The sequence below is a fragment of the Lithohypha guttulata genome, assembly GCF_036872675.1.
Source record: "Lithohypha guttulata strain CCFEE 5908 chromosome Unknown scaffold_1, whole genome shotgun sequence".
In the NCBI taxonomy this organism is placed as follows: Eukaryota; Fungi; Ascomycota; class Eurotiomycetes; order Chaetothyriales; family Trichomeriaceae; genus Lithohypha; species Lithohypha guttulata.
Genome location: NW_027042750.1, coordinates 2,316,215 through 2,329,014, shown reverse-complemented (window position 1 = coordinate 2,329,014; position 12,800 = coordinate 2,316,215). Strand labels below are relative to the sequence as shown.

The 12,800-nt window shown below is 49.5% G+C and overlaps 3 protein-coding genes across 3 annotated transcripts; 2 read left to right on the top strand and 1 right to left on the bottom strand.

Annotated features, from left to right (window-relative positions):
• Positions 1 to 22: 22 nt before the first annotated feature.
• BEM1 (bud emergence protein 1) lies at positions 23 to 2,095 on the top strand (the record flags this gene model as incomplete). The annotated part of the gene is made up of 3 exons (XM_064895226.1): positions 23 to 28; positions 138 to 964; positions 1,012 to 2,095. 3 exons carry the CDS (start codon positions 23 to 25, stop codon positions 2,093 to 2,095), a joined length of 1,917 nt encoding a protein of 638 aa, XP_064757913.1.
• A 326-nt stretch (positions 2,096 to 2,421) lies between these two features.
• On the bottom strand, positions 2,422 to 5,242 carry LTR64_000844 (uncharacterized protein; the record flags this gene model as incomplete). Its single annotated transcript, XM_064895225.1, has 2 exons — positions 2,422 to 5,045; positions 5,092 to 5,242. The coding sequence occupies 2 exons, from the start codon at positions 5,240 to 5,242 to the stop codon at positions 2,422 to 2,424; spliced, it is 2,775 nt and encodes a 924-aa protein (XP_064757912.1).
• A 2,735-nt stretch (positions 5,243 to 7,977) lies between these two features.
• LTR64_000843 (uncharacterized protein) lies at positions 7,978 to 10,101 on the top strand (the record flags this gene model as incomplete). The annotated part of the gene is made up of 1 exon (XM_064895224.1): positions 7,978 to 10,101. One exon carries the CDS (start codon positions 7,978 to 7,980, stop codon positions 10,099 to 10,101), a length of 2,124 nt encoding a protein of 707 aa, XP_064757911.1.
• Positions 10,102 to 12,800: the final 2,699 nt, after the last annotated feature.

Below are 12,800 nucleotides of genomic sequence, written 5' to 3'. Positions count from 1 at the left end.
ATGCGACATTGTGGAGGGAAGCATGAAGGTACGGGAGACGCGTCCAAGCCAGTTTCTCCAGGAGTGAGGACTGGACTTGTCGCAGGCATCTGATGCGAAAGTAACAAAAGTATACTGACTCAATCTTCCTTGCGCAGGCAATACGGCGCTCTCTCAAGACTGAAAAATCGCACGACTCCCGATCCTCCCATCAATCACGCCCGTCGCTACACCAAAAGTCTGCGATAGCCATCATACCTCCCAAGAAAGTCATCAAAGCGCTATACGACTACGAGCCTGAGGATAACAACAGCAACGAGCTAGCTTTTCGCAAGGGCGACTTCTTCCATGTCATTGGTCGCGAGGACGATTCCGAGTGGTATGAGGCTTGCAACCCGTTGCTGCCCTCTGCAAAAGGACTGGTTCCTGTCGCATTCTTTGAGATTATAGGGAAACAGCAAAGGCAGAGCGGGCAGTCGATCGGAGGCGGTACAGGCCACGACTCGGGCTTCTCGGAAAAAGGGCTGACTGCGGGCCTGCATGATCGATCAAAATCTGTCGAGACTACTACCGCGCCCAAGATAATGCATGCCAGAGGTCTTAGTGCCACAAAAGGAGGTACTATGGTCTATGGCTTGGTCATGTACGATTTTCAGGCTGAAAGGCCGGACGAGCTAGATGCAAAAGCTGGTGAGGCTATAATAGTTGTCGCTCAATCGAACCCAGAATGGTTTGTCGCGAAGCCAATAGGCCGACTGGGCGGACCAGGGCTGATACCCGTCTCTTTTGTGCAAATAAGAGATACCATGACTGGCGATCCAGTCAGCGATCCAGTCTCTGCAGTCAAGGCTGCTGGTGTCCCGAGGGTAGAAGAGTGGAAAAGGACAGCAGCAGAATACAAGAATAGCAGTATAAGTTTGGGTCAAATAAATACTCCTCAGATTGGAGGTGCACAACAAATAACACAGGGCATGGATAGAATGAGGTATGGTTTCACTTATTTGGTTATACACTAAACACTAACAGTTGCAGCTTACAAAGCCAGCAAAGGCAGCAAGCACAACAGCAACAAGCCCGTTACGACCAGTCACGACAACAACCTCGAGAGGATCAGCTTCTTGCACCAATAAAAGCCAGTGTGCCAAGGTATTGCTTTGATAATGACATGTACTGGTACATCATCGAAGCTCAAATGTCCGACGGTCGTTGGTGGGAGTTATCACGCTACTATGCCGACTTCTACGACTTCCAGATAGCCCTCCTCGAAAAGTTTCCGGACGAAGCAGGAAATAAAGGCAAGGCAAGGTCTCTGCCTTTCATGCCCGGACCAGTTGCACACGTCACAGACGCTATATCGAATGGAAGGCGGCAGAACCTCGACGACTACATCAAGAAAATCGTCGAACAGCCGGATCACATTCGTGAGGATATACTAGTTCGAAAATTGTTCGCACCAAAACCTGGTCAGGACTACGAGATCGACCCAGAGGCAGTAGAGGTAGACTATAGATTTAGTGGACATAGTATAGCTCAGACACAAAGCAGACAGAGCAGTGGTGCGGGCAGCTCACAGCAGAACAGCACTTTTGGAACCATGCCACCACCACCGTCAGGTCCAGCAAGCTCGATGCGCAGCCTCAACGGAGGTTACCAACAGACTCGATCGTCACAAGGCCAGACTCAACCTCATCCGCAACACCAACAGCAGCAGCAGCAATACCCACCATTACATTCTCAGGCCTCAAACCTAACCACAACCTCAACAAGCACCCACAACTCCATCACCGTCACACAACCCGCAGCACCTACACCCGCCACAGGCACGACCACTGGCACAACACACTACGAAAACATATCCCTCGAGCCTTCCTTCAAATTCAAACTCGAACACGACACCGAAATCCTAGCTGTACGTCTAGAACTGAACGCTGACTTTCAAGGCCTGATGGAGAAAGTCCGGCTGAGGCTGAAGGTCGTGAACGACCCGAGCATAAAGATCAGTTTGAAGTATCGTGATGATACAAAGGGGACGACGGTGCCGTTACGGAATAATGAGGACTTGAGGCAGGCGAAGGCACAGAGGAATATGAGGGTTGTGGCGGAGTTTGTGGACTAGTGACAAAATTTCTGGTCAGAGGAGGAAGCGAGAATGAAACGTGATGGTGATTTCGATACATGAATGCATAATGCGAGAAGGGAGCTAGATTAGAATCGGGCAACCATGATGCGAACATGTTGTATGGATGGTGTCAGAACACGAGATCTCATGTCATGTTATGTTGATGCAGCAACGATGTAATGAGGTGGAACGAGGCATGCGAGAAATGACTCTGGCTGGTCTCGTGTTTCCCAGTTGAGTGAGTCAGCTCTATCATGTCAGACAGGCGTGTAGATACCAAACTTAGCGAGCGTTCATGTGTACTTGCTTTGTCTGTCAACATTTCATATCCAATTCCCAGGTGGTGCAATCTCTACACTTCGAAGAGCACTTGACCTGCCACGAGAAGACCGGATTTTACGATGCACTTTCCTCGTGTCGGCTGTCGCAGAACACAAGTCACAACGTTTAGTTCTGATGTATCGCTGAAGAGCAGGAAAGTTACTAATGAAACGTGCATTCGTGCCCATCATCGGTTGAGGTAGATGCCCCTTCGATTCCATGTGCTGAAGCATGAATTTAATCTGGGCAAACCGTGTGTTGACCACGTCAGTCCGCGGGTAGAGAAGCGTGTCATCGTCGATAGGCTTCATCTGGTAGAAGCCGGTGCGAAGAGCTTCGAGGAGCGTCTGATTGTTGTAGCGGGAGGTAAAGTCAGCACCGGCTTCTTCCAGCCAATACAGCTGTTCGATGGTGATTGCTGTGTCGTCGTCGGGCCAGCAGGTCATGTCTTGCTCGAGGAAGGTGTGTCTGATGAGATGTTCGGTGATGAGGTAATGGACAATGTTCATTCCTCTTGTTGATTTGGCGTGAATATCAACGCTAAATTGAAGCAGGACCTTCAGTTGTTCTCGCCGGTCGTAGCCAGATTCGCCAGGAGTGTGGCGTGCGCAGACCCACATGAACAGTGGTGTTTCTGGTGTGGCTACGAAAAGGTATGTGTCTTGAGGCCATAATGGGTTGACTATTGCCCAATTTGTGATGCGTCCTGTTTTCTGATGCTTGCGTAGAAACTTGGGCACGTTTTTGTAACCAAGGTATAGATACACGGCAAGATGGAGAACGGACAGACGTCTGTCGTGGCAGAGTATCTCGTTGATTGTGTCACGCTTGAGATCATCGTCATCTCTTTGCGATGTGAAATTTGGCCATTTCAACGGCGAAAGCCTATACCCAAACAAGATTGCACAGCACACGGCAGCTCTCTCGATGTCCGATAACATTGACATCGAACTTCGTTCCCATAGTAAATAGCTATAGCAGTGATGCGCAGCAGCTTGAAGGAGGTCAGCAAACCCACAGTGTACGAGCTCGCCGGGGTTGACTCTCGCTGTCGTATCATGCTGCCAAGAGGCGAGACGCAGGTTGGTCCACTGGGAGCGCATAGCTTTCTGTAGTCGGAGCTTCAAGTCATCGTCTGCTTGGTGGATGATTTGCTCAGCATAAGGGAATATTGTGTCCATGCTGAGATGCAAGAGGCGGAACCAATGCATGAGGCTGTCATGAGGTAGATGTCGTGACAATAATCGTGCAAACTCAGCATAATCCAAACATCCCGCAAGACCGGATGAAGACCGACCAGTGTTGGTAATCGATGTAAACGTGGCTCTCAAATCGTTCAAGCGTACTTTTTGTAAGCGCTTGTCCGCCGCGATTAATGCATAACAGCCAAGCCTTGACCAGACGAGGTTTGGGAAGTGATGTTTGAAAACGTTAGGCTGCCACTCCTGATTCCAGCGTGAATCTCGACTGAATCTACGAACTGTCTCATGCATGATCCTAGGAATGACAGAGGTATCACCCCCTGGGGCTGGTTTCGACGACTTACAAAGCTCGAACATCCCGCCAAGTGTTCCGTCAAATATTCTTTCAAAGTGTTGGAGGTCAACGATATCCTTAGGGAAACCCTCAAGTCCGATTTCATGTGCCAGGAACTGGTAGGCTCCAAACAAAATTTGAGTTGTTACAGGGTGGACCTTTGTGTCTTCGAGTAAAGTGTAGAGAACGGCTGCTTCTTTCTTCTGCGCGCCGGCCATGCGATCGACTATCCTTTGGTACAATTTCTCGAGTTCTAATGGCAGCTCTTCTAATATTGACATGACCTCCTGTGCGGTTCGACTACGGTCGATCGCGTATCTGACCTCCCGCAGGGCAAGATATACCCACAAAAAGACACCTTCAGCTCGTTCGCATAGAATTCGTTGGAGCGCTTCCAGATCAAAAGGCTGACATTCAGTCAAGCTCTGTCGAAGCTTTTGAATCTCGACATTGACGTAGCTGAGTATACCAGAGGAATTGTAGTCCGACATGTGCAAGTTAGGTAATTGACCAAACCTGCGATTTATCGCTGGCTCGCGACGACTCGCAACGCAGAGCTTTATATTCTGGTGTTCACCAAGAGAGAGTATCAGCGTACACAACTCTGACAATTCGTCTCCATACTCATCAAGTCCATCAAGGAGAATAAAGAAATTTTGCTTGGCATGGCTCAGAAGATCGTGCAGGAGTTGCTGCAGATCTAGGTTTAGCAGCTTTTCGTTACTGTTGAGTCTGGGATCCTCGCTTGATGTTGCTTCTGCTACCTGCTTAATGACTCCCTTGAGCAGTCCCTCAATGCTATTAGCTATTTTGTTTCCTTCGCGGAAGTCGAAAAAGAAAGTCGCTACTGCCCAACCACCATCGGTATCAGGAAGGACTGTCTTTGTTTTTGACGACGTCGACAGATGCTTGATGAGCGTCGACTTGCCGGAACCAGGCTTGCCAGAAACCCAGAATATCTGGGCATGAAGGTCAGAAATCCACGTGCCGAAAATCGTGGACCAGATCCATTCGCAGGTGTGCGCTGTGGCAGACTTGACTTGTCCCTCGCGATTGCCAAATGAATCGTAGTCCACTGCCTTGAACAGAGCTGCAGCCAACGTTAATACTGCTTTCGGAAATTCCAAAAGACGTACAATTTTGGGTTGCTGCAGCGATACTATAGTGGTAGATGTCGCCTTGCTGAAGCGTGCCATTGCCCGAAACGTTTACAGGCGCGAAGATGTGTCCTGTCAAACCTTCATTTTGTTGCGTTGCTGGCGAGTCAGTAACACGTCCACCGGACATCTGGCAACTGAGGGGATCGAGCTATACGTGATAGATGTGCTGAATTCATTCTGGCTAGATAAGCAATGTCTTGTTACCACAACATGGATAGATGGCGGCTGGGAGTGTGTAGCCTCGACGTTAGACGCCATGATCTGATCTCTAAATAAGTCATGCTTGCCACAAAAAGCCCCATATGGTGAAACCGCGCGGTTGACAGGGATCATTTGCACTCCCACAACCTGGGTTGGCAGGCAGACGGTGCCTCATTCACCGTCCAAAGAAGTGAAAGAGGACAAGGCCAAGGTCAGCCTCTTCTCGGGCACGATCGGTAACTAACATGACGTTAATGCTCTCAGCTAACGATCATAAGGATGAACAGATAGAACTGCTGCCAAGTGTCGAATGGTAAGGCGCCAAGCTCATTGGCTGAGAATGTGACACCTAGTTCTGGAATCAGCAAGCTGGCGGCAGACTTGTCTTCACTGCCACACCGTACGGTACGTTGAGCAAAGCTAGAGGTTGGCCGCAGATCTGAAGGAGAAATTGTAGTCACTCCAGAACGATCGTTGTTCAAAGCCAGGCTGAAGGTTCTTGGGCTTGTACTAGCCGCTTAGCCATGTGACACAACTTGGCCGCCTGTTGACACGAGATTTGCACAGGCATCTTTGCAATGTGCTTGTGGCTGTCGTGATTTTCGAATCGGTTGATTGCCTTACAAACGACAACAGCGTAGATGTGTGTGCATGGAGAGTTTCGAAGTTCACAATGTCTGGGCAAAGTTCCTGGCTACTAGTGGTGGAGTGAAGCTTATGGGCTTCATAGGCAAAACAAGCAAACATCATTCTTAGACAACTGGAACTCTTTGTTTTCCAGGTGCATTCCAAGCAGATCCCAATCAGGTCGCAAACAGCCAAATCAACTTAAACCCCTCTTCGCATTGAATTGACCTATACCTTAGCCCTCCTGCTGTTGCTGCGATCTGAGGATATAACGTGCTCGTTTTGCCAATTCGAGAGTCGCTTCCTGCAATGGCCTCGTCCAGGTCAGTATCGCGCGGACGATCGCAAAGCCAGTCAAGGACACCTCCTCCAGCTGCACGAGAGGGATCGTCGCCAGCGCAAGAAGATCTACATACGTCAGACAGAGCACGATCAAGAACGAGAAGCAGGTCTAGGAACGGTCGCGGTCGCTCACCCACACCTTCGCAATCAAGATCTCCCGAACCTCGAAAACAGCGCAATGGCTATAGTGATCGAGATCGAGCCCGAAGCCGCACAAGGAGTAGAAGCCCCAGCCGTGGTGGCAGAAGATCATACAGAGAACGAAGTTACAGTCACAGTAGCAGTCGTAGTCGAGGTCGGAGGCCGCAAAGTTCGAAAATTGTTGTGGAAAAGTTGACCAAGAACGTGAATGAAACACACTTGCAAGAAATTTTCAGCTCCTATGGTCGAATCGAATCGATCGACTTGCCTATGAACCGACAATTTATGACCAATAGAGGGACTGCATATATTGTCTACGAAAGTGCCGCTGGTTCAGAATCAGCCATCGCACACATGCACGAAGCTCAATTAGATGGCTCAACCATTACCGTAAGCATTGTCCTTCCACGTCGTGCCTTCTCCAGGTCACCTCCACCGGTCAAGAGCTCTCGTCCACCCTACTCAGCGTCACGTTACGGGCCTCCGAGAGGATCGCCTTCTGCACGATACAGAGGTTCGTCACCCCGACGTGGAGGCTATAACGGACGACCAAGGGACTGGGACGAGCCAACACGGAACGGCAGGGACTATGCTCGGTCACCTTCACAATCACGCCGACGAGAACGCTCACATTCATACTCTCGCTCACCTTCGCGCACACCACCACCACGACGAAGAGGCGCACCAGCTCGAAGTCCTCCACGAAGGAGAAAGCGTAGTGTTAGCTATAGCTCGTACAGCAGCTACAGCCGGAGCAGAAGTCGGACTCGGACGCCAAGTCGGACGCGCTACGGCAACAGGAAGTGAGGTATAGCAGCCGTGGTTTGAGCTATTTGTTGCTAGCTCATGTCATCTCGCGAAGGGATGGTCTCAAATCACATAGACACCCTTCCACCGGCTTGCATACTCTTTGTGTGACGATCAGGAAGCAAAGCGCCCACATAATCAACGTGATGTAACGGCGGACGGAGGCGCAGGTGTATGTAACCTGTCACAAGATGATAAGCTTCCCGTCTGGCTGCATAGAAGTTTGGCATAGAATCGTTTCAATCCACACCAAGTGCTCTTAGTTACCCTTAGTTGCCCTTAGGCGATCGTAGCGTATCGCTCGAGCGGCCTGTCCCTTGCATTAGTGATCGTTAGCGTCCGGGTTAAGGATGGCTAGGGCTGGCCAGACCAACTAACGAGCTTAGCTCTGCCGCTTAGGAGGTGCTACCAGTTTCAGTCATTCTTTGCAGGTGTGAGTTGATGGTGATAATTCGCTGATCAGCTTCGACCTTGGGCCTTGCTCGTACCTGCCAAACTGACCTTTCATTTCAACTTCATTTTTTTTCTACCCTTGAATCGACTATCGACTCCTCTGCCTTATGGCATTCTCCACGTCTAGCCCTATGTTGTCGTCGCATAACTCTTGAGCTTGCTCGTCTACAGTCTTTCGTAACGATCGATCAATACGCGAAGGACGCGACTAGCTAGCATCGCTTAAGTAGTCCCAGCTTCACAACTAGGAAGAACAAAGTCGCATGACTCGGCAACTGCTCAGACAGCAGCATGACCACTTCAGTACAAACTCCTACCCGCCATGAAGTTAGCCAGTCCCAGGAGGATTCGAGGCTAGACGACCATAGCGAGGACGATAGTGACGTTAATCGCAATGGAGATGTGGACCGAGACAAGCAAGAGAAGCTGGAAGACCACGATGATCACTACAAGGAAGAGGCGGACACAAGCTACAGTCTGTTCTCCAACCCTCCGAATCTGGTAGCCATGAGAAGGCAGCTCTTCGAGGTTAAAGACGAATTCGAAATGTCTGCCCAAGAGTTCGAAGAGTACTTTCCTTTTGTCGACAATGTATGGAGGAAGTACAGGATAGACCAAAAAGACAATGATCCCAACTGCGAGACTTTTTGCTGTCGCTTAAGACCGAGCAACCAACACAAATCATCCACTCCCAAAGCGCCGGCCGAGGGCAAGCAGACAAGAACTAAGCGCAAACGGGAGGAGAAAACTTGTCCCATGTTGATGAAGGTCACATACGTTGCCAGTCCGATTAAGAAGGTCAAGGTTACTAGAGTTACGGCTCCCGACCTTGAGCATTCCCACGATCTCGAATATATGGACCATAACAAGCGCAACACTGCTATAATGGATGTAGCCAGAAGAGAGGCTGTCAGAGGTTTTCTGCCAGGTTCTATCTTCTGGAAGATGCAGCAAGAGCCTGACAAGATGGACGAGGCTGGAGGTAAACACATGAAGATTTCCGATGTCAGAAATGTACAATATCCCTGGAGACAACAGAATCCTACTGCTATATTGAAGGCTCACGTTGGGTATACTCAGCAGCGGACAGGTCCGAGACAACCGAAGCTTGCTTCTACTATGGCAGCAGCCAGTGCTCCTCCTACTCCAAACAACGGTGCTATCCAGAGGCAAATTCAGAGCTATGTTCCTTTTCCTCTTCAACCACCACCTGTCGCTCAACTGGCACCAACCTCTTTGCCACAAGGTACTTTGAACTATCCTGAGCATGCCAAGGAGTTTTTGTATCCATACCTGCCACACATTCCTCGTATCGCATCTCAGTCGAGACCTCATATTACTCTCACTTGGGCCACAAGTCTCGACAGCCGAGTAGCCTTGCTTCCAGGTGTCCAAACAGCAATATCTGGTCCGGAGACAAAGGCCATGACACATTTCTTGCGTAGTCAGCATGACGCGATTCTCATAGGTGTCAAAACCGCCATGTCAGATGACCCAGGCTTGAATTGTCGACTTGCTGGAGCTGGTGGTTTTGGTGGTCCTGATCGCACAATGCAGCCAAGACCAATCGTCATCGACCCTCGTGCTAGATTGCATATTCATTCTGAAATGCGTTTACTTCGAGCTGTAAGAGAAGGCAAGGCTCAAGGCCCATGGGTCGTTGTTGGGCCTCATATCAAGTTGCAACCACAAGCTGTCACCACTTTGAAAGCCCATGGAGGCGAGTTTTTGCAGATCAACGAGATTGACCCCTATTACGGTCTGGACTGGGAAGCTTTGTTCTCGATTTTCCACCGTGAAGGTATCAAGAGTATTATGGTTGAAGGAGGTGGCAAAGTTCTGTCAGATTTGTTGAAGCCCAGGTACGCTCACTGTGTCGATTCGATAATTATGACTATCGCACCAACCTTTTTCGGCAAAGGTGGTGTCGAGGTTGCCCCAGATACTGCCTTCGATGGTCAACAACCCATCCAGACTCGGTTGGCCAACGTTAAGTGGCAACCAATGGGCCAATCTGATATGGTTCTGTGCGGACAGCTCGACAAGACACGGACGCAGCCCAGGTTACCGGGTATTCAAGAGTTCTCTAGGCAGCCGGCATCCACGCCTGTGGCGTCTCAACATGCCGCTCCGCCATCAGTCCTGCCTCCCCTTCAACAGCATGCTCCGCCAACACCATCACAGGGTCCTCCAGCTGCTCAGCATAATGCAAATCCTCTAGCACCACAAACACAAGGTCCACCACCACTTCAAAATAATGCTTCTCCTCTGCCGGCTTCGAACGCTCATATATTGCCAGCACCACAACCTGTTCAACCTCCTCGCCCTCTGGCCCAAATCAATGGTGCGTCCACATCAGCACCTCCTGGCAAGTCGCCAAAATTTCGCCACTACGGTGTGCCTCGGGCTTCTTGATTGAGATTCTGCGCGGTAACCTGGTGTGCGAAACACGATTCCTGCCTTGACACGACCTGCGCTTACTCGGTTTCTAAGCATGATTTGCTGGTTTTAGATGCGGTATTCTGTTTTCAAAATACCCGTGCATATTGCGTGAATATGGATAAGTCTTATGTTCCTTAGCCTGTTTTTACTATCTCTGTTTCCGATGTATACGATGCTACACGAAGCCACGAGGTGCGACTCTGAGGTTACCGGGCAATTGGGTCAAGGCAAAGAAAAGTTATGGTGTTCTCAAGCTCAGACGCAAACAAAATTTGATATGAGGCTCACGAAGTATATGTAGATAGAGTTGATGAGTAATGAAGAAATGTACATTCAAAAGTAATGCATATATGATCAATGGACTCTGGTCAAACGTGTAATGGATATCACTACGAATATATATCACTACGAGCGACTACTCATTGTTGCTATTTTTGTGTTTGTATACCAGCCAGAGTTGTCGCCTTCACCCTAGTGACACGCAGTAGTGTTGATCACCTTGTCACCAACATCGTTTGGGTCGCCATTAGCGTGTGCGACACTATGTATCGGCCTACATAAAGACCTTCTCTCTGCCCATAGTTTTCTAGACAACTAAACATTCCATCTTTACGAGTTCCAACTGCCAGGACCCACCATAAATTGGAACAGATTTTGAATGTTTCACCGATATACGGTTGGAAGAGAGCCTTAGGACCTATCATCTGACGAACATGAAGATGATGCTATGTTCGTTCCCAGGATGGAAGCATGACTGGACCCTGCGCGCATTCCATTGGATATAGTTCACAACAGTGACCCAGAAGCTAGGGATATCGGGTGCTCAGCTTGGAGTCCATACCTTCGCATGGACCCTTTGAGCCTATACGAGCAGTTCGAGGCTTACGGCTCTTTCTGGTACATGTCCCCAATGAAGTTATCAAGTCTTAAGAGGTAGGGTAATGTGCTGTTGATCGATTGCTAAGTTTCATCACATGCAACATACAAGCTACCGATAGACAATCATAACGTCATGATACAACACTATACACACACGTGTGATACTAGTCCTCTTCTCATCTACTCTTCGTCAGGCCGACGTGGAAAGAATTGCCTCTTCTCCTTGCGCGAGGGCAATTCTATCCTGCCACCCCTCGGCATCGCTCCCGACATCCTAAACAAATCTCTTTTCGCTCCTGGTTGGGCACAATTGTTTCCGATCACGCACCCACCGACGTAGCAGAAATCTCCAGGTGGACACTGGGAATCTACAGTACAGTCGACAAAGGGGTAATCATACTGGTTTGCACAGTAGTTGTTTGTACCGGCGTTATTTGATACACATATGCAGTCTGCGCTGCAGCCGGATGTGCCCACATCGGCCTCTGAATATGCTGGGAAGCATTGTGTGAGGCCGGCTGTGCGAGGTTAGCATGGATATATGTAGAATTTTGGTGGGAGTGAGGGTGGAAAGCTAAGTTGAGGCTCAAGTTTTGGGGAGTGTACATACCTGTTGTTGTCGTTGTCGTTGTCGTTGTCGTGGTGGTGGTGGTGGTCGTCGTCGTCGTCGTCGTCGTCGTCGTCGTCGTTGTGGGAACCACTGTCTTTGTGCTTTGAGACTCTATGCACGTACAAAGTTGTGCTAAGATCGAGCCAGCTTGAGAGACAACGCTAGACCACTGCGCTTCCTTTCCACTCAACGAGGTCGTGGTACTGGAAGACGCCTTGGTTGTCGTGGTAGTCGACGGAGCTTTCGTAGTGGTCGTTGTCTTCGTTGTCGTGGTCGTCGTCTTTGTGGTCGTAGTGGTAGTCGAAGGAGCCTTGGTTGTTGTCGTGGTGGTAGTGCTGATAGCTCTTTTTTCATCGTCGTTCCGCTTGCTTGGGCCAGCACCAGCAGCTACGGTAATTGTCGTAGCAGCGATGGGGTATCTTGAAGAGCAGTAACTTTGGGCTGGTGCGTATGCACTCAGCGCAGGCACAAGTACTGCGTAGACACCCTTAGTGCAAGTGGGCTGGTTGACTGCCACAGCACTCTGTACCCAAAGGGAGAAAATAGAAAGTAATACTGTATGATGCATTGTGAACCACTGAATCTGCTATTGCAAGGTCAATGCCACCACGAGAATGCTGTGAGATACCTGCACGGAAAGGAAGACATCGTGCAGCTCAGAAGCTGACACATCATCCATATGTATATTCTTCTCGTTGAGTCGCATCCGCTCCTACTCACCTCGATCTCGACCATACACTAAGGACTTAGCTCATGTCGATGATAAGGTAGCTTGACCGCGAAGGTACATACTTTCCCTGCGCTTGTTGAGTATAAACTTTGCAGCGACTGGGAGCATCTTCTATGGCTGCTATTCTTGTTCTAGTTGAAGTCAATACTGGCTCAAGGGTTCTTCTGAAAGCACTAAGACTCGTATTTCCTCCAGAGCTGATCGTAGTGAAAAACTTTCTTGAAGTGGTGTCTTGTGTATACTCCACTTGGTCGTCGGCTGGAACCTGAGGCAGCGAACTCTGAATTAGCTTGGCCCGTGCCTGAGCAATTGATCCTTTGTGAGGTCGTTGTCTATTAAGCACGTATGTCGAGCCATAATCGTACTTGAGGACTTGAAGGAGCATTAGTTCTTGCCATTGCGAAGTTGCTTTCTGGCAGTCCGGCAATATCCAAGTGGTTGGTAAGAGACACA